The following is a 19987-nucleotide window of genomic DNA, read 5'->3' on the forward strand; positions in this document are numbered from 1 at the left end:
TTCTTTAATGCCATAAACTACATTGCCACAGTCCCAGATGCATCCAATTCCATCAAACTTATTGTAAGTCATTTCCAATGCTGCACAAATTAAGGGACCCATCTGCAAATGGTATGATAGGAATGAATGTTCCATGAATACTTCTTTCCTTACTTGCTCCAGATCAGCCTCACTGCTTTTCCTCCTTTCTGTTGTGTTTTTATGGGGCAGTATGAAGAGTTCAGCAGAAGTAGGCAGCCCAGGAAATACAGCTACCAGGATCTGTTCATCAGGGATACCAGTCACCTAAAAGAAAAGTAAAAAGGAAGTCTCTAGCTGCTATTCTGTTACTGATGTTTCCATTCACTACAGGAAACTCTGCTCCCGTTAAATTGTTACTTGCCAGTTCCACTGTATGTATGTTATGGAGCTAATGAGTTGTTCTGCCTATGTGGTGGGTCAGAAATAGATGCTAACGATTTACTCCATTTCTAGAACTGAATGTAGAATGAACACCTCTGGACCCAAAGATCTCAACCCATAGTCCAAACCTACTATGTCTCCAGATCTGAATTTTCCATATAGTCATCTCTACAAAAGAATGACCAAAAGTCAGATCCAGAGAGTCTGGCTCAGAGCAATCACTGGTAAGTGTGCCACTAACAGGGACATATGAAGAAAATCGCCTGCAATCACCTTCTAATATTAGGTTATGGGGATCCACATTTGCCACACATGAGTAACTTAATGTCTCCAGTGGGATACTCTACTACTGGGGCTGATTAGGAGGGCTGTGCTAGAAACTGCTCAATTTGCTGAGCCAAGAGTCCGTATTCCATACCTGACTCACAGGTCAGGTCTTCAGTTGCTTCAGAGGCTACTTCCCTGTCTCCCCAAATCCAAGATGGGCATCCTCAGTAGGTCAGGAAGCCTCTCACAAACTCTCTGCTATATGAGGCTAACTCCAGTAGCTCCCTGCTCCTACCCCACTTCAAGCTCCTTGGCCTTATTCCTAGCTGAAATGTATCAGTGGGGCAGCCCATTCCTGGTGATATGTCATGTAAGTGCAGACCATGAATTGCAACCTAATATTCACAAAAGGATATACAAGCAAGCACTTCTATATGATCTCTGCTGTCGTCTGTAACTGTTCACAGTTACAACCCAACTAATTTCTTTTTTTCAGCAGGCTTGATTCTGAATACAGTAAAAGGGAACAACAGTTTAAACAAATGAATTTAGTCTTTTGTCAGGATGGGAAAACAATCAAGGAAACTCTTATAAACTGTGAATTTTGAGTGGGCTGCAGATGAGAAAAGCTGAGCAGGAATGTACTTTCCCGGTAAAAATAATCAGCCTCCATTTCTAAGAACAGCTGTAGCTGAAGCAAAAAAACCCAGCACGATACATTTTTGGCAGAATGTAAAAAACACAAAAGCTTGCCCAGATCTATCTCCTGATTTCACACAAAACCAAAGTCCCTGGCTATTTGATATCATAAATTATTCTGTCCCCTTTTGTGCAAGAATGAGTGCTAGTTTACATATTCTAATTAATCCCAAAGGAAGATTCAGTATCTTCCACCCACAGAAGTCTCTCTTTGTCCTGTATTTTAAAGGTAAATTTATTTTCCCCTCTTAATCCTCATTTTTTGTCCCAGTTGAAAGGTGAGTAGAGCTTTATAATGTTCACCAGTTGCTACAGCTATCTGCACATTGAACTCCTGACTGAGTATGAGGAAGAGGTAACAAAAAACTTCATTGTACATCCAATGTGCTACAACATGTGTCTTCTAGGATGAAGTGGATCAGCTGTTTAACAACACATGGTAACACTACTCAAATGTTTGGAGTAGAAAACAGTATTCACTGTAATATCAATTTGGCAAAATAATAATAATAATGATACTATTGCAATCAAGAATTTGTAAAGTCCTCAGGGATATTAAAAACTAAAAAGCACCATAGAAACATAAAAGTAATTATAATATTTCCACAAAATTCCCAATATAGTTTGCCTGTGTAAAAAGGTCCAGTATATTTAGAAACTTTTTACTAATTTAAAATGATAGCCTCATTACTGCTGTTTTGTCTCATTCTTTCAAGCTAACATGTTGAAAAAGTGCATGTTTTAACAGCATTGTCAATATAAGTACAGATAAGGAAATGGATGCTCACCTGTGCTAAAGCTCTCTTGATGACTTTGCCAATGTCTTGCCTCCATTCAGGGATGTCAGGGTTATGGTAGTCCAAGTTGGGAGAAAATGACAAGAGCTGAGATTGGAAATACTCTGGAATAGAAAACCAGTATTTATAAGAGGATTAAATATGCAGCATCCAGAGTACAGCCAAGGCTGCAGAAGACAACAGGAAGACCGTAATTAAACTGTCTAAAAGCAAGAGAAGGAAGTCTGAAGGAAGAAAAAGGGCTGGGTAACACTAAGCAAGACAGAAAGCTTTCAACAAAACAATTCTTGTAACATTTCTTAATAAAGGACATTTTGCCCTAATACCAAATTGTGTTTTTTCCTAAAAGAAATGGAAGCAAGAATGAGAGAGGGGAGAGGATACCTTCCCTTTATGATGCCTATAGGCTTTGTAATTTTGCCACTCAGCTTCATCAGACCCTGCTTACAAGGAAGTTGACCAGTAAATAAAGCAGCATCTGGCTGAAATTTGGAAGGTCTGTGCAATTGCATGCATTGTGCTTTGCAGAACAAACACCTACTGTAAGTAATGTTTTCAAAAGCAGGTATTATCTGTTTGCTCTCCTGGAGGGAAACCGTGAGTGGTTAATACCCCAACAAATCAGAACCCAGTGGTGTTAATGACTGGCTAATCAAGCCATGGCTATTCATGAAACACTTTGAAATTACTTCCTAATTGACTGATTGCAGGGAGGAAGAAAAACTTCCTAGACTTAAAATACAGAACATTTTAAATTTTTCTCCAATTCCAAATCTCCCCTATGGTGTCACCAGAGACCAAGGTTGGAATCCTTACGACAACTGTGCACAATAAATTTGGGCCAGTGGGAGGCACAAATCCAGGATGGAAATCACACTCAAATATAAGTTCTCAGGGTAGATGGCTCTCTGGTTTTAGAGATGTGCTGTGCCTTACTTTGAAGCACCTGACCTTCAGACACTTCAAATCAGTACCATTAATCATTTGCAAGAAGGTACCAGTTTTAGATCAAGATACACCACAAGAATATGTGGGGAAATCCTCAGAATAGCAGGGATGTGCCAGCACAGCATTTATGTTGCATCTTTTGCAAGATCTGTTCTTTCCTTTTAGATGGTGCAGTATATTTTTAAATAGAAGAAGCATCAAAGAGAGTGGGGAAACTCTCCCAAGTTCTGAGGGCTTAACCCAGATCCTGATATATAAAGCCTTTCACTTTTGAAAGCTCAGTACCATGTCCAATTTATTTTTTGAGTATATTCTGGTCTGTTAATCACAATTTGAGAAAAGCCTGCATAAGTCTCCTCCACTGCTAACACCAGAAAGCCATGCTTTCCTGCCTAGAAACATAATAACACAGGACACAAATATAGCAAAGTGCATGTTTACCAAAGGTGTCACTCATTTACATACTCAGACTTGAACTGATCACCAGACAGTCTGGCAGGACTCCTTCCTTAGACCATGTCAGTCTGCAGCATGGAGCTGCATAGGACTACTTGGACATTCCAACTGGATCACTCTCTCTTTGTGATAAAGCCCAAAGAGCTGGATCTTCTAAATAGAATGGCAAAATTTTTTACAGTGGTTAGAAACAGAGAGTGAGGAGTGCTCTGTGGGACCTACCAGGACCAAAGATCAAGATCATCTGCGGGGACCTCTCCCAGATATGCTTGATTCAGGTTTATTCCAAAAACAAATGGAAAGATGCATGTTTCCCAGAAATAAACACTGCTTTTTGCAATGCTCAAAATGATCGAGTAGAGGGTTACTTACATTTGCTAATAGCTAGTTTCAGTATTACTAAATGATATCAACAAATTATTAAACCCATTGCATTTCACAGCCAGGCAATCAATAAATATCTATTTAGCTGGTTGTTAAATCTGAGCATACAGCTTTCCAGTCACCAGCAGGACATTTATTTGTATTTAATTACTGAAACAAGACACACATAGTTAAACTACACAGTGCAATCTGAGTTATTTGAAGCCCAGGTCTCTTAATAAAACTTGCTATCCAAAGAAAAGCTTGCCCTTAAATGCTGGATGCCAATAACTGGATAAAGAAAATGAAGACTAGCCCAGGATAGAAATTATTCTCTGGAGAAATCTCAAAGTCCTGGCCAAAACTGCTGAGAGCTCTTCCACTCAGCCTTTATCAAGCCCCCAGAAGGGTAAGCCCTGTGGTCTGCCAAAGGGCGCTTTTTGCAGCCCATGATGTGCAGATATGGCAAGAACATACCAAACTTTATTCACACTAAAGTCCAGTAGACATACTCAGACCTCCAGCTGTGGCATGGAAGATGGGAAGAGATACCAACAACAGAGTCATTTCTGCTCCCTGTTTTCCAGACCCCTGTTGTTTATACAGTCACTGGATAAAGAGAAACATCAGCAGCACTCAGGCCACCTTAATGATGCACTATGACTACTTCTTTCCATAGCTAGGAAGCAGAGGGAAGGCAGACTGGCTACAGTTCTTTTGGGAGTTCCCAGTCAGGGTGTACAGACAGACCAGTTGGCAGAGAAGACTCCAGACACTTTACTACAGTGCTGAGCTTAAAAATTTGGCTAGCTGCCCCATCCAATTAATTTCTGTATTTTGTGATCATGACATATCTGAGCTACTTTGTTTACAATTTGTCTTCAAAAATTCCTCCAGGCACTACAGAGTTCACAGAGTTTATTTTGGTTCAGCAGCAACTACCTGTTCTTCACCTCTAGATACCCCCTTGAGATCTGATTATAAAAGGCTGAGGGTACCATGCACTGCGATCTCCTTGGTATCTTGGATGAGGGTGTTGCCGGCAGCAACTTGCACAGTGACAGTGTTCATCCCCTCCACAGCAAAGACGTATGAGATGCTGCTCTCCAAGGTGATGAGGGGCTGCAAGAGGTAAACACAGTTGTTGATATTAAAATCAGGGCGAGATTAATTCACGATCACAACATGCACCTGACTAATCCACCAGGCCATGATATCCTCCCTCCCTGACACAGGAATGGTGCTCTGAGCGTGCATGTCCTGCTAAGGCCTCAACGTTCCCATCCATTGAGAACTGTCCCACAGGCAAAGGTTTCTCTCACTTCAGTAAATGCTTGCTGAAATGCTCTTCCACTGAACTGCAACACTTTATGCTATGAATACCTCAGCAGAGCACAGTTAGCAACTGCAGAATACACGCACACACACGCATGCACACTCAGCACAGTTGCTGTATCAGTTATACAAAACACAGGATCCAGCTCAAACCAGCATTGAACATAATCCAAACACACAGATGCTTCTTCAAACAATCCATATTGTTCAGATTCAGGGCCAGCCCTTGCTCTTATGAGCACAAATCCATCTATCCCACAGCAACTCTGCTCAGGTCAGAGGCAGGGCACCCAGCATCGCCCTGTCCATGCTTTGAGCCTGTAAGCCGGCTCCAGCCATAAGCTGGCAAACCATGCTAACAAGGCTGAAAGCATGGCATAATACCTGCAGACAATGCTGTCTGAATGTGGCTGAATGGTTTCCAGAAGAAAGTTCACCTGAATTTAGCCAGCTCAGAACTCTGGCAGAGAAGGCTGACTATCTGCACCTTCTCAAACAAAAATTATCTTGATAGTACTACAGGTGTCCTCTTCACACAAGAAATTCTCACATTGATACACATCCAGATGAGAAAAGTGCACGATGTTCAGGAAAAGCTATTTGTATATTGATTGATGTATCAGGTTTGCACGGCAAGGTTCAGGTAGCAGGGGGGCTGCAGGGGTGGCTCCTGTGAGAAGATGCCAGAAGCTTCACCCACATCATCCAGAGCCAATACGATCTGGCTGCAAGACGGACCTACTGCTGGCCAAGGCCATCAGCGACGGTGGGTGGCAGCAGCTCTGGAATAATGCATTTAAGAATGGGGAAAAAAAACCTGTAGAACAGCAACTGCAGCCAGAGACAAGACAAGAGTCTATGTGAGAGAACAGCTCTGCAGGTCGGTGCAGGAGGCCGGAGGGGCTCCAGGTGCCAGAGCAGGGGTTCCCCAGCAGCCCATGGTGGAGCCCACGGTGAGGCAGGCTGTGCCCTCTGCCCGTGGAGCAGATGGGGGACTCACGCCGGGGCAGGGCAGAGGGTGAGGAGTCCCCTGAGGGGGCAGGAGTGGCAGGGACAGCTGTGAGGGACTGACCCAGCCCCAGCCCCGTCCCCTGCGGTCTGTGGGGAGGGGGCAGAGACATGGGGAGTGAAGTTGGGCCCAGGAAGAAGAAAGGAGTAGGAGGAAGGTGTTTTAAGTTTTGGTTTTATTTCTTATTATCCTACTCTGATTTTATTGTTAGTAAATTAAACTGTTTTCCTCAAGTGGAGTCTGTTTTGCCCTTGATAGCGATTGCTGAGCGATCTCCCTGTCCTTATCTCGACCTCTGAGCCTTTCGTTACGTTTTCTCTCCCCTGCCTGTTTGAGAAGGGGAGTGATATAGCAGCTTTGGTGGGCACCTGGTGAAAATCAGAAGTCTAGCCCTCCCAATGCCATTGATTGGATAGCTGGCCTGCAGACAAATCTCTTGGTTTAGACCATTAAACCATTAAAATGAAAATAGTGATACTAGCTTCCATTGCAAAAGTACACAGATAAAGCCATCATACCATTGGTGTTGTCCCTTCACTACACTGCCTGTTTGTTTCCAGAGGAAAATCTCTTAACATTCACCTTCTTAGCGCTCATGCTTCATCTCATCAGACTGCCAACCTGCCTGCATTTCATAGCAGTGGCCATATATGCCATTTTCATAACTAAATCAAAATTTCCAGTGGCATTGGCCAGACTAGGAAACACATTTCCTTCCCCGCAGAATGCCACCTTCCTTCGAATCCCTCATCCATGAGCTGAAAAGGCAGTAGTCATGAAAAAAAGGGACTCTCAGACCAAGTGAGCAGGGGTGCCAGCTTGTGCTAGCCCTGGAGGCCTAGCTAACATGTATTTAGATATACACACATCCTGGACAAGCAGCACGGCCTCTATCAAACTGCAGTGATATTAGCAATCTTCCCAGAGGTTACAGGTTGTGATTCTGTGCAAAGGCAGATAAGAGGAACCAATCTGGCCTTTAAAATTACAACTTTCCCTTTTTGTATGTGTGTATGCTGGACATTCCATTATCATGGATGATTTCACCTCCATCATGGAGTTTTAATATTCAGCCAACTCCTTAATTTTAATTCAAGCACCAAGATTTGGAAACTAACTGTAAATTAAATCAAGTAGTTTAAGGTTCATTTGCTCAAACCTATTAGACAGCTGGACACATTTATTAAACTGGACCTGTGTTAATCCAAGCAAATTGGCCTTTGGGCACACTGCAAAAATTAGCACACCAAAAATTCAGTGCAATGGTTCCAGCAGGGTGGGGAAGGCAGCAGCAGAACCTTAGCCAGGTCATTTGAGTCTAAGATAACATTCGCCTGTGCAGCCGCACAGAGTACCTTAGTGAGACTGCACAGTGACACATCTGGTTCTGCCTGGGATGCCTACGGACTGAACAGAAAAAGAAGCTGCAATCCCTCAGCATGGAACTAGAATATATCACCTAATAATAGCAGTCACTATACACAGTATTACAAACCTCATCCTTTAATTCACACACAAATCAGTGTTCCCCATCTTCCACTTGTACTTAGGGCACCACAGTTTGCCCATGAGTGGGCACAGAGAAGGATCTGACATGTACATTAAACATCCCAGAAGAAATTTTAATGTGATGTAGATTGTTGTCCTGAAAAAAAAAGAAGGTGGCTGCTGCTGTTATATCTATATCCTTTGTGATACTTCTGTCAGTTGAAATTGAAGCACATTTCATGAGGTAGTTAGAGATAATGTTTTGCAAAGAATGAAAGGTGCTCTGGGTCTTTGATTTGGCCACAGGTAAGTGGCACCATCTTTACTAATCCATACCTCAATATATTTCAGCAACAGGTACAGTCATCAAGGTATCATAAGCATCAGCTACTCTATCTGCAGTTATGTCCAAAGCATCCATCCCAAACACATCCATATCTGCTTGTAATCTTTTGCTTATGGGTCTGAAACTTAAACTAGAAGTTAAAACAGATAACATGATATTTACAACCCAGAGGCAAGCACCATGAGGGCTACATGGAAATCTTCAGCAAACACCACTGCTTTGCTCTACCATTTCTAGACTACATTCCATTTCAAAAAATCTTTTTTAAGGCCTATTCACAACCAACCCCTATATTAAGGACAAAAAACAACAGCAGGAAAACTGACACCTGGGTACACTGGAGGGCTTAAGCAGATGATCAAGTTACCAGTACCTAAATTGTCTCAGATGTACTTCAATGGCTGTCCATGTGTGACCACTGAGCCAAAAATATCTGAACTGTAATGTGATTTTGCATCCCGCTCATTGCAGTACAAACTATGTGGAATTACCTGGTAGTAGTCACGGACTAGATGTGAATGTGTGGGTGGTTGCCATAGCTCAGCTAGTGCACAGAAACTTGCCAAAGTTATAGTAAGTGGCTTTTGTTCCTCAGCTCTTCCAGTGCCTCAATTACACTTTCACAAAAATAGGTGACTTCTTACAGCGAGCTTCCTAACTGAATGTAAAATCTCAGTAGACACAGCATTTACTGATTATTTTTTTTCTCCTGCTACTGTTGGTAGCAGGGGTAAGAGGTTAAAATGCAAGCAGCTTTGTCAAAGAGAAAATACTTGTGTGCCTGCTATTTTTGAACTCAAGTTCCATATTTAAGTAAAATCCCATTTTTTTTCTGCTGTGACCTCATTTCAGTGCACATGTTCAATTGCAGCTCAATAATGTAGACAATGACGTGACTTAAACTGCTTTTGTAAATAGCAGCAGATACTACATTGCAAAATTAGCAGCTGCACATTTCACAACTGTAATAATGGCAGATAGTGCCCGTGTGTCAGCTATCTCACCCCTAAAGTCTATAATAAAAACTGTAGCTAATAAGCAATCCTGCTCTCTCCATTTGAAAGCATGGCTGCAACTTGTCATGACTGCAACTTGTAGTTTCACTTACTTTAATTATAGACAACAAATCTCTTTATAATAAATTTTTGGCAATCATTTGAAAATTCACTGCAAAGAAGTCTCATCTCCATCTCTAATATATCCAAGACCATGAACAATAGTTACAGACAGACACAAACAATTCATTGAGAGTGTAGATTGAAATTCTAGATACAACTGGTTTTTTGAACACCAACAGCTTTAAAGTATTGTGTTGCAATCCACCATTATATACTGCATACTGGTACATAATGGAAACCCCCATGGTTATTTGAACACCAGCAGTTTTTAGACACTGTGTTGAAAGCCAGTATTATCCCATATATAGTGGTATATAATTCAGTTAAGTTGTAAGTGAATGCTAGTAAAACCAGTGGTCTCCAAAGCTCAGTTGGGCTGATAACAGCCAGATGTAAAAAAGTAATGACTCCTAAGAACAACAGGAGACAGGAGGAAATAAACACACAAATGTTGAAGTACAGATAATGACAACCCTTTTCAGACAAGGAAAAAACTAAAACACAAAACAAGCAAACCAAGTTGTTTTTATTAGGGCTGAGAAAGTTCCCGGTCTGGTGCAACAAGCTTAGGAAGTAAAAACGAACCAAAGGGCAGCTGTACCTTTGTGCTGTTACCAAGCCACCAGAAGTAGGTAAGTGTGCCTGCCTGGCTGGGCCAAACTACTGCAGTTATGTTGACATCCTTATTTCTGATGGCGACAAAGGGGACACTCAGATGGACATGCTCCACTGGACCTGTGTGAAGAGATGCTTCGTTATTAGAGGCTTTGAGTTAAATCCTTCCCGTGCAACTATGAACATTAAGGATCTTTCCTTTAAATAAATCAAATGTCTTATGCCAGCAGTGAGACTCTGTTATAGCAATACAAGAGAATTTCAGCAGTCAATAAGCAACAGAAAAAGATACCAGATTAATAAACATAAAAACATATTTTTTTTTCCCTCACTCTTAATTCTAGAGGAGCCAGAAATGCACGTTTTCCACTGTGCTAATTTCAGACAGGGTCCACACTGTGTTTAGAAGAAATTTTTTTAACCCAGTTTGAGGGACCACAATGAACTGGCTTTGCGCTGTATAGGGCAAGTTGCTACTGAAAGCCTGAAGGACAGGACACAAGAAAGAAAGAAGGTGTTTCCTTGAAAATATATCCAATGAGCTACTAAGATTTGTGGGAAAATAATTTTAGCCAAGATGGCTTAAATCTGATCATATACTCAGCGTTTATGACGTGGTTAATTACACTCTGCCAGTTTTTTAGAAGGTCTCCAAAAGAAAGATTCATGATTTTGGAAGTCCTTGGTATCTTTTTGACTTTGGCCTCACATTAAGAAGTCTTTGGGGAGTCAGTTACCACTAGCAAAAGTCAGGAACTACTTGAATGATGCATAGATTGGCATATCAAAGTATTTAACTGCCAGCAGAACTTCTTTCTGACTTACAAAATGAAAAAGTATCAATGCAAAGTTGTGTCAAATAAATGCAAATGTCCAGAATGAGTCCTGTCCGTGAAGTCCAGAATTAAGCCGCCAGTTCCTCTCCAGAAAAAATACTGAGGTTTTGGTTGCTAGTTTGTTTAAAGCTTTTACCATCTCCATTGCTTTCCTTATTGTTTAAGTTTTTGGTTTTACGGGTATGGAATTTCAGTGGTAACTGTTTCACATTGGGCAGCGTTACCGAGTCCTTCAGGATGGTACCTTTTAAAACACAGCAAATTGATAGACTGTCACTGTGAGAAGGACAGGATGAAATAAGAAAGAAGTGATTTTTTTTTTTTTTTCCTAAGGCACTAATTCTGGGAAGCAGGAAATTTGTTGATCTTAACCAAGATGATCTCTTTGTGTTAACTCTCAACTCTTCAAGCATGATAGGGGGACATTGATCATTTCTCCACCTACTTAGATGACAAGGATTTTGAAGAGCAAGAACTGATCTTTCACTGATGGAACATACAGCTCCAAGCACAATGGGGCACTATTCTTACTTTTGGCTCCTTAAAACCTATTCTTCTTTTTCCCCTTTTCCCAGGGGGTCTTTACCAGCAAGTCACTCCTGAATTCTGCCCATAGTTATTACTCTGAGTTCCAAAAATAGCAGGATCCCCCAAATATTTTGTGACAGTGCATGTAACAGGAAAAACAGTAATATTTTCACTTTCTTTAAATGAAGAGATGAGCAGCTTGACAGCAGATTCCAGAAAGGTGAAAAGCTGACCAACCACTCATAAAGTTGCAGGGTAGAAAACTACTGTTGCTTGAGGCCAAGGAGCTTCTTACCCCGCACCGCATTCTAGCACCAGACAGACTGTATAATAAGGGTGATTTATATAGCAGGCATTTTTGTCTGTACAGTTGAGCTTCAAGATCAAACCTCCTATATTGACTAGTACACCCAAATATATTAGAATTCTAGTACTGAGGTACCACCTATTTCGGTGTTTGCATGAATGTAGATGTTTGCAAAATATTTCCCTAGAGATAAAAGTCAAAGGAGAGATCTGAGGGGCTGAGGAAGAAGAGGGTAGAGTAGCACAACCAGGCAACGCAACTGCCTCTCATAGCATTCTATTCTAAAATTCTCACCATGAAAAAGAAGTTCCTACGAGAAAAATCAGATAATCCATACAAAGCTGGTTGTTATTACCAGGTAACCATCACTTTTGTCAGCTAATGGCCCAAGGTGAAGGAAAAAAGAGTTAATGTTCTAATAACAGGTTGTTAAATGTAGCCATGATTGACTTTGAGGGAATTATGAGTACAATAAAAGCTTCAAGGAACATTTATTCGTTCATACACAGGGCTTGAAATTAAAAAGAAGAAAAAAGTTCTTGAGTTTTGGAAATTTCTGACTTGCTCCCTTCCAGCCAAAAAAGCTCAAGTAAAAGACAGACAGGCTAGAAGACATTATGACAGGCTAAGGGGGAAGACAGACACTGATGGTGTAAATCTGAACACAGATGGAATTCTCTGCCCAGGACACCTAGTAGACTGAAAGCAGGACAAAGAACTTCATTCTTCCTGGTCTCATCCTGTGTTCCACACACTCTGCTCTCACCTGTGGCTTTGAGAAAGTCAGCTGGGGGCTCTCATGTGCCAAGTGGAGAGAAATTGCACTTGTTCACCAAACAGGAGGGAAAAGTCAGGAATGCATGTCAAACACATGAAATACGAAAAGTAGCACATCAGCCCTCAGTACATTCATATCCCAGGAAGTATGCTCAGCATAATGCTTTTATTTAATAAGCAATGTAAACTCCCAAATCCTGAGTAACTAACTCAAAACTTAGTAGATTAATCTAAAACTGGTATTAGAAGCGTGTCGAAAACACACATTTGGAGTTTGTTTCATATGCTGTTTAGTGTCTGCCCCTTTCAAAAAGCCCAAGAAACATTTTCAGACTTTTATCCGTATCTGTGAGGACTGCAAATATACTTGCGTTAAAAGAAACTTCCCTTCCTCTTCACGCAGTGAAGTTTACTTAACAAGGTAGAAGAATATCTTAAAGTCCAAGCCTTTGGAAGAGCCTGAGCTGCATATGTAGGTGGGTTTGCATGAAGTTGCAGGCTCTTCAGTGAGGTCATTTTTTTTTTTTCACCCAAGGAATCTAGTAGCTGGAAGTACTTACAGACCACATGCAGGAAAAGGACAGCAGTGTCAGAGCCCAGGCTGTTCTCTGCATATGCTGTCACCTGAAAGATTCCAGCACTCTTATACACGTGCCGGATGCCATCTTCAACAGGGCTGAAATTAGCATAGGATACTGCAATGCCATCTCCAAAATCAAGCTGAATATTTGTCCTTTGGAGATCGCCCTGCAACAGAGAAGGTTGGATTAGGAAACTGGGCTGATAAGAGTGATTTTTATTACCTTCCATCCCACTTCTTAGTTCCATGTCATTAGCATGGACACAAACTTCTAACTTTACCAAAAAAGCGTACCTTTTTTCTGTCAGTCACCAAAGTGGTCAGACTCAAATCAGCACCAGGTAATTATACACAAGCAATGCTTAGAATAGCTGAACATATACGCCTGTAAAGAGATGTTATTCCCCCATCTTGGGTTTATAGATCTGGAGAGGGCAGAGTGCCAAACATGCATATACCAACGGACCATACAGGAATCATCTAATGCAATGCACGGTTGGGCATTATGTGTCACTGAAGTAGCCAAGGCTTTGCACAGCCTTTTGCTGAATGGGTGCTGTCCAAGTACTTCCATCAGAGGCAGTGAGATGGGGGCACTACACTGATGGTAGGCTAGATGCTAACTGGAAAGTAATTTCCACATGCATATGGGAGCATCAGAAACACTCCAGAACAGGACAGTAGTTGAAGTGGGTCTCCAATACGTTCCAAAGAAACAGAACCTAGTCACTGAGATGCTGCAAGTCTAGTCTAAGTTAGTTTTCCAGGCTTCCTGTATAGTCAGAGAAAGAAAGAGACCAACACATCCCTTCCAAAGATAACTGAGACAGGTGACATGAATCATCTTCTGCAAATATCCATGCCTGTACCCTGATGATGGAGCCTAGATGATTACTTACAGCTAAACATGTAACTTCAGGATGGCTGAATTCATGCACTTTGAATCCCACATTGAGGACTGACAGATTTTGTCTAATGTCAGTCAACACAGAGATAGGGCCTGTATACACAGGGGAGTGAAGTAGATGATGAGGAAAGTCCCTTCTAGGATTACTGTCAATGACAGCTATGAAATGAAGGAGGGGAAAACAGACAAGAGATTCCAGCATTGCTGGTATTGTCTAGAGGCAGCAGCTGGATTGTTTTAATTTAAACCATGCTTTAAACCACTGTAGTTGAACTGTAGAAGTGTCTGTTACTTCACTTTCTTGGAGTCTTACTTCATACTTGTCCCCAGCTGACTAAAAGTAACACAAAACAAGGCTAATTTAAACAGAGCTAAAGCCCACTGCAGTGATTTCACTAAACTGAAATGAAACTACACCTCAGATTAAATCTCTGTAACATTCTGCATATATATCAGGTCTGTTGGCCCTAAGTAATTTTCTTTCAAGAAAGGTCTCCACTGTGTTCGCTATGGGTGAAGAAAATACTAGTACCTTTTGGAGATGCTCCTAGCCCAAAACTAAACCCAATTCCTAGATATATTGAAGGTAGGAGTGAGATTCTAAAGTGGAAAAAAACCCCCAACAAAACATAACAAAACAAAAACCAAAAAAGAAACAAGCAACAACAACAACAACAACAAAAAAAAAAACAACCACCCAATCATGCTCCTATATTTAACTGAGTGTGGTTTTGGGGGTGTTTGTTTCAGCTTTTTTAGATAGGAAATTCAGAAATATTTCATGGCCATCTCATAAACCCCATTATGGCTGTAAATGCACAGGGTCAGGATCAAAGCTAATATCTGGTTCTGGTACATGTCGACCTAAGGGAGGGAAGCAGCTGTGTAACTCACAGCCAGTTCTGACGTGCCTCCAATCCCTCCACAGCCTGTTCGAATCCTGCAGGCTCCTGCATCCACTGGGCCCACTGGAAAAGACAACTGAACTCCCAGATTTCACTATAGCCTCTGGGCCAGGTATTGCACAAAACAATGACTTCCTAGAAAAACTGTGCAGATCAGACAAAGAGCAAAGATTGCTTGGGACAACCACACCTGTGACAGTCCCTAAAAGTTTCAGAGCTAACAGCATCAGCTTTCCTCTGAGCAGTAGTTTTCGATTTTACCTGTGTGTGGCAAAACACATGGCTTACAGCCTAAATTCTGGCTACGAACCTCACATCCGTAAGCGATTTTTCATATGGTCTTAATACATTCATACATAGCACAGATCCATTTTGGATCATATCATCCCAGGACAGTCAAGATAAAGGCAGAATATTGACTGAATCATGGAAAAAGAGGTCCTAAAAGCAGGATTACATAGCTCACAGGCTGTTCTAACTTAAATGCTCAGCAACTGAGACCAAAGATGCACAACAAAAGCTCTTGCAGAGATAGAAACATCCATAAAAGGCAAGGGGTCACAGTTCTTGCCTCCCACTGACTCCAAACTCATGGCAGCTGCTGTCTTACTGGCAGATTTCTCTATTGACTTAATCAATCTGTCCTACTAGAAAATTAAAAATACAGTATAAACCAAAAAGGAAACACAGAGGACTAGAGTGGTAGTGACACTAAAACCTGTCTATAACATTAAGTAGCAAATAACATTCCTTTGAGAAAAAGATTTAAAGTCCCACTAAAAACTTCTCTAGCAGGGGCAAAATTTCACTTATGGGATATTCAGTTATTTGATAGAAAGGCTCCCACAGCTTGTTAAACCTTTCAAAACAGCTCCTCAAGGGAATGTACTATGACCACAAGTTCATCTCATACGGAAGACACTGAACAGAGGATAAAAATCTGAGCTGAGCTGGATTCATCATTGGTGACCTCAGGCTGGAATCTCTTGCACCCATCACAGCAGCTCCTCTCTCATGCCTAACAACTATCTTTTCTGTTTCTTCCTTGCTTCTCCAACATGATTCCACCTGAAATTATAAGGTTTGAAGTGGAGAAGCAGGAACAGATTTGTCATGCCTAAATGGTAGCAGATGATCTTTCCACCCAGTTACGAAAGTTGGGTCTTCAGTATGAAGTCTGCTCACCACACTAATGTTTTCTTTCTCCTTTCAATACCTCTGTATCCAGTACATAAAATACTAAAACAAGTGTGCCAGCCCCACACATGATGTCAGAATATTCTGGAGTTTATGAATACAAATTAAAATAGAAATGAAGTGGAAGCACTTCAAATGGAAAAAAAAAAAATCATTGCTCTTCATATATATTCAAAAAATGCATTTTATTGCTTTCAGCTCTGTAAACTACCAAAAGGGAATGATCTAGGGGCTGTCACAAAGATCGGAGCTCTACATACTGAAATGAGTGAGCAGGCAAAGGGTAGTGGAATGGGCGGACAGGAGTACTGTCATGGAACAGCTCTTCAAAGTCATTTCCCCGTCAAGGCTAGCCTTGGGAAGTTTTCCTGCCTGGAAGCCACACTAGCAAAGTGACAAAGCAGATCACTGGTTGAAATTTTGACCTTCTGAAGTTAAGAGCCAAATTCCCACTGATTTCAGCAGGGCAATAGTTCATCCAACACGTGCTTGGGACGGAGGGGAGTGCAATGTATATACACAATGAATTTTGGTTCTTCTAATGAAAATCTTAAATTGCTTGCATAAAAATATGACATGGATGTGGCTATCTATTTTGATAAACACAGTTTAGCAATCTTTTAACAGATGTGCAGAGCTCCAATACTTACTTAGGCTTGTTCTTTGGATAGTCACTGCTTGCTTTCTCAGCTTACTTGCAATTACAACCCCGCTACAAAGCCTTGCCATCACCTTGTAATTACTGAAAAAGGGAAGCTGTGAGATGGCATAAACAGAAGACAAGGGAACAGAACAGTTCAGTAGCTGGAGCTGCCACATAAACATCCATTTAAGCCTGAGGAGAGTTTATGTACCCTTCAGAGCGGAGCTGGGGATGCATGGAAAAGATCAGGTGAAAAAACAGATTCATAGATCTGGTCAAGAACACAACTCCATACAATGACAGTTTGGAACTCTATTATTTCTTTGTGCTCAAATCCAAACTTGGATTTTAAAAAAGGTAAAATAAGGTTCTTATCTCCTTATGTTCCCTTGCATGTATACACAGTCCAAACCACAGCCCAGCTCCATATTTTGAAAACCACAGAAACATCGTAAGTCACTCTGCATCTATTTGCCCATTATCATCGCCATGCACATATTCTGAATTATCACTGGGAACGATACTCCTAAAGCTAAATCTATAAATCCTGAGAAATTTAGGTTTTTATTAACTATGATAAAGTCTTCATTTACCATTTGATAGCCTAAAGGTCAGTTACACCAGTCTATTAAGGGCGTGTACTAGAAGGTGGAAAGGAACTGATGGCTACTCATAAAGTTGCTGATCATGGTTAGCCTGAAACAGGAAGGCGGCTGAATGGAGAACCACACAGATGTATCCACAGGAGGACTTACCAGACTACCAGACTGCTGTTTGGCTCAGAAAATGAGTGCAGACATAGGTGCAAAACAACCCGTCAGGAAACAGACTGACAAAAGAAGGTGGAGGGAGGGAGGCAGGAATGAATCTATATGACAGCAAAGTCTGTAATAATTAAGAATTCTAAAGTAATCTTTTCTTTCAACTAACAAGGAATATTTTGATGACAATTCATTTGTCTCAGGCTCATACTGAATGACTAGAATACTTTTTCCCCAAATCTCAGTGTTGTTTGGTTTTCCCCCCCTTAAAATGTCTACTCCTTAAGAAACAAACTCAGCACAGAGCTCTCTGTGGAATAAGCCGTTCACCCACAAAGACATGTTCTTGAAAATCCTCTTGCCTTAGAAAAAAAAAATGTTTCTATGAAGTGTTTTTCTAACTTTCCTTCTTTTTCAGCAAAGGACATAGAGTGAACACCCTCACATATTTATTCAGCTGCCTCTTCAATCTCTAAAGCCTTGTAAAGACTCCACTCTTCAGCTACCTTGACTGCCTCCTTATTCCCCATCTGTTTATCATTCTTTGTATGCTGCAGTTCCGCTTGAGTTCCTTAATAAATTACTACTAGATTTCTAATTTCTAGATTATGTCTGTTCTTTTCTGAACTCCCACTCACAATGTCTATACAAATCGTCTTACCATGTCAAGTCTGCAGAATATAAAAGAATCAGCCAGGTAGACAAGAAGTCCCCTTTGTATAAAAGCAGAGCATGCATGAACCTCTGAGGAAGTATGTAAAGACGCCCTGTCAGATTAGTGTGGTCCCAGTGAAACATTTAGTTACTGCAGAAAAATTCAAATTAATAGAAGTGTGTGTTTAAAAAAATAACAAACAAGATATCATGAGAAAAAAAAACTTCTCCATGGAAGTATGCTCAGATTTATAGAATCACAGAATGGTTTGGGTTAGAAGGGATCTTAAAGGTCATCTAGTTTCAACCCCACTGCCATGGGCAGGGACACCTTCTACTGGAGCAGGTTGCCCAAAGCCCCATCCAGCCTGGCCTTGAACACTGCCAGGGATGGGGCACCCACAGCTTCTCTGGGCAGCCTGTGCCAGTGCCTCACCACCCTCACAGTAAAGAATTTCTTCCTAATATCAAATCTAAATCTACCCTCTTTTAATTTAAAGGCATTACCCCTTGTCCTATCCCTACATGCCCCTGTAGTAAGTCCCTCTCCAACTTTCTTGTAGGCCCCATTTAGGTACTGGAAGGCTGCTATAAGGTCTCTCTGGAGCCTTCTCTTCTCCAGGCTGAACAACCCCAACTCTCTCAGCCTGTCTTTATAGAAGTGCTCCAGCCCTCTGATCATCTTTGTGGCCTTCCTCTGGACTTGCTTCAACAAGTCCACGTCCTTCTTAAGTTGGAGGCCCCAGAGCTGAACACAGTACTGCAGGTGGGGTTTCATGAAAGCGGAGTGGCAGGGAAGAATCACCTCCCTCAGCCTGCTGGCCATGCTTTTTTTGATGTAGCCTAGAATACAGTTGGCTTTCTGGGCTGCAAGTGTACATTGCTGGGTCATGTTGAGCTTCTTGTCCACCAAAATCCCCAAGTCCTTCTCCCCAGGGCTGCTCTCAATCCATTCTCCACCCAGCCTGTATTCATGCTTGGGATTGCTCTGACCCATGTGCAGAACCTTGCACTTGGCCTTGTTGAACTTCACGAGGTTCACATGCACTCATGCCTGCCCAGGTGCTTCCTACAGCTTCTTGTATTCTTGAAGGTCTCAGTTGTTAATGGAGGTTACTCCTGGGTCTGGAAGGTGAAGGGACACTAGGCTTGCACTGTTTCTAATATAATCTCCCCAATGACCTAATGCTGCCTGTTGTCAGAGCAGGATCCTTAGCAGACAGGCATCTAGTCTGTCATGGTGTCATTACTCTTATGTTTGTGACCATCACACGTCTGGCTCCCAGCTGTCTCCAGGTACTGTCCCAGAATGAAGTACACAGGATATAGTAGATGACAAAAGGTATTTGTGGTTCTCCAACACCACCTCAATCCCTGGCTACCCCTCCTGAGACACCTGAAGATGTTAGAAGTGAGGCTGTGAGGTGACCCTGTTTAACCAGAAAACAGATGTAACACAATCCATTATGGAAAAATCACTGTTGGACCTTCAATGACACCTTACACAGGCAGTCAAGCCAGCAGAGAAAACAGCAGCACTTTTTGTTGTGCAGTCACATATATCCCTAAACACCAAACCAAATCACAGACCAGAAGAATCATAAGATTATTTGAAAAATGCTCCTGTCAGCCCAAATACATACCAAGTGCCTGCCTTAGCTATCCAACTCTCCACTGAGCCACAAGCCTTGATGACACAGGCTGCACCATACATGTTTGCCAAATAGGGGTGTATTTGACTCAGAGAAATCACCAGAAGTGCCTCAGTATTTTTGATGGTTCAGGCACCAGCGTGGCCTGGTATCACTTATGCTGCTGTTGGCTACAGAGGCAATTGTACCAATAAACAAATAAAATAGATATGGGCTGGGGAACTCAGAGGTGGTTTGGAGACGCTCAATTCCTACTGCGAAACAATGTCTCTCATTGCTCCCCATGAGTCTGAAAATGTTACCCACTGTTCTTAATGTTTCCCAGCAAAGCTTCAGCTAAAGATTTTCATCCTAGAAACAGAAGTGTACAGACACCATTTCTGCCTCACAGACTCCA

The 19987-nt window shown here is 41.6% G+C and overlaps 1 protein-coding gene across 1 annotated transcript in view; it reads right to left on the bottom strand.

The window, feature by feature from the left end:
- Window positions 1-19987, bottom strand: part of SORCS3 (sortilin related VPS10 domain containing receptor 3) — a 302417-nt gene that overhangs the window by 9255 nt on the left and 273175 nt on the right. Inside the window, exons 19-23 of the mRNA XM_040606476.1 lie at window positions 12852-13038; window positions 9830-9963; window positions 4931-5054; window positions 2157-2269; window positions 154-285 (exon numbers count right to left, since the gene is read on the bottom strand). Of these exons, the coding sequence (XP_040462410.1) occupies window positions 154-285; window positions 2157-2269; window positions 4931-5054; window positions 9830-9963; window positions 12852-13038 (690 nt within the window). The remainder of the gene's footprint in view (window positions 1-153; window positions 286-2156; window positions 2270-4930; window positions 5055-9829; window positions 9964-12851; window positions 13039-19987) is intronic.

The sequence above is a fragment of the Falco naumanni genome, chromosome 9 (assembly GCF_017639655.2).
Source record: "Falco naumanni isolate bFalNau1 chromosome 9, bFalNau1.pat, whole genome shotgun sequence".
NCBI classification, from domain to species: Eukaryota; Metazoa; Chordata; class Aves; order Falconiformes; family Falconidae; genus Falco; species Falco naumanni.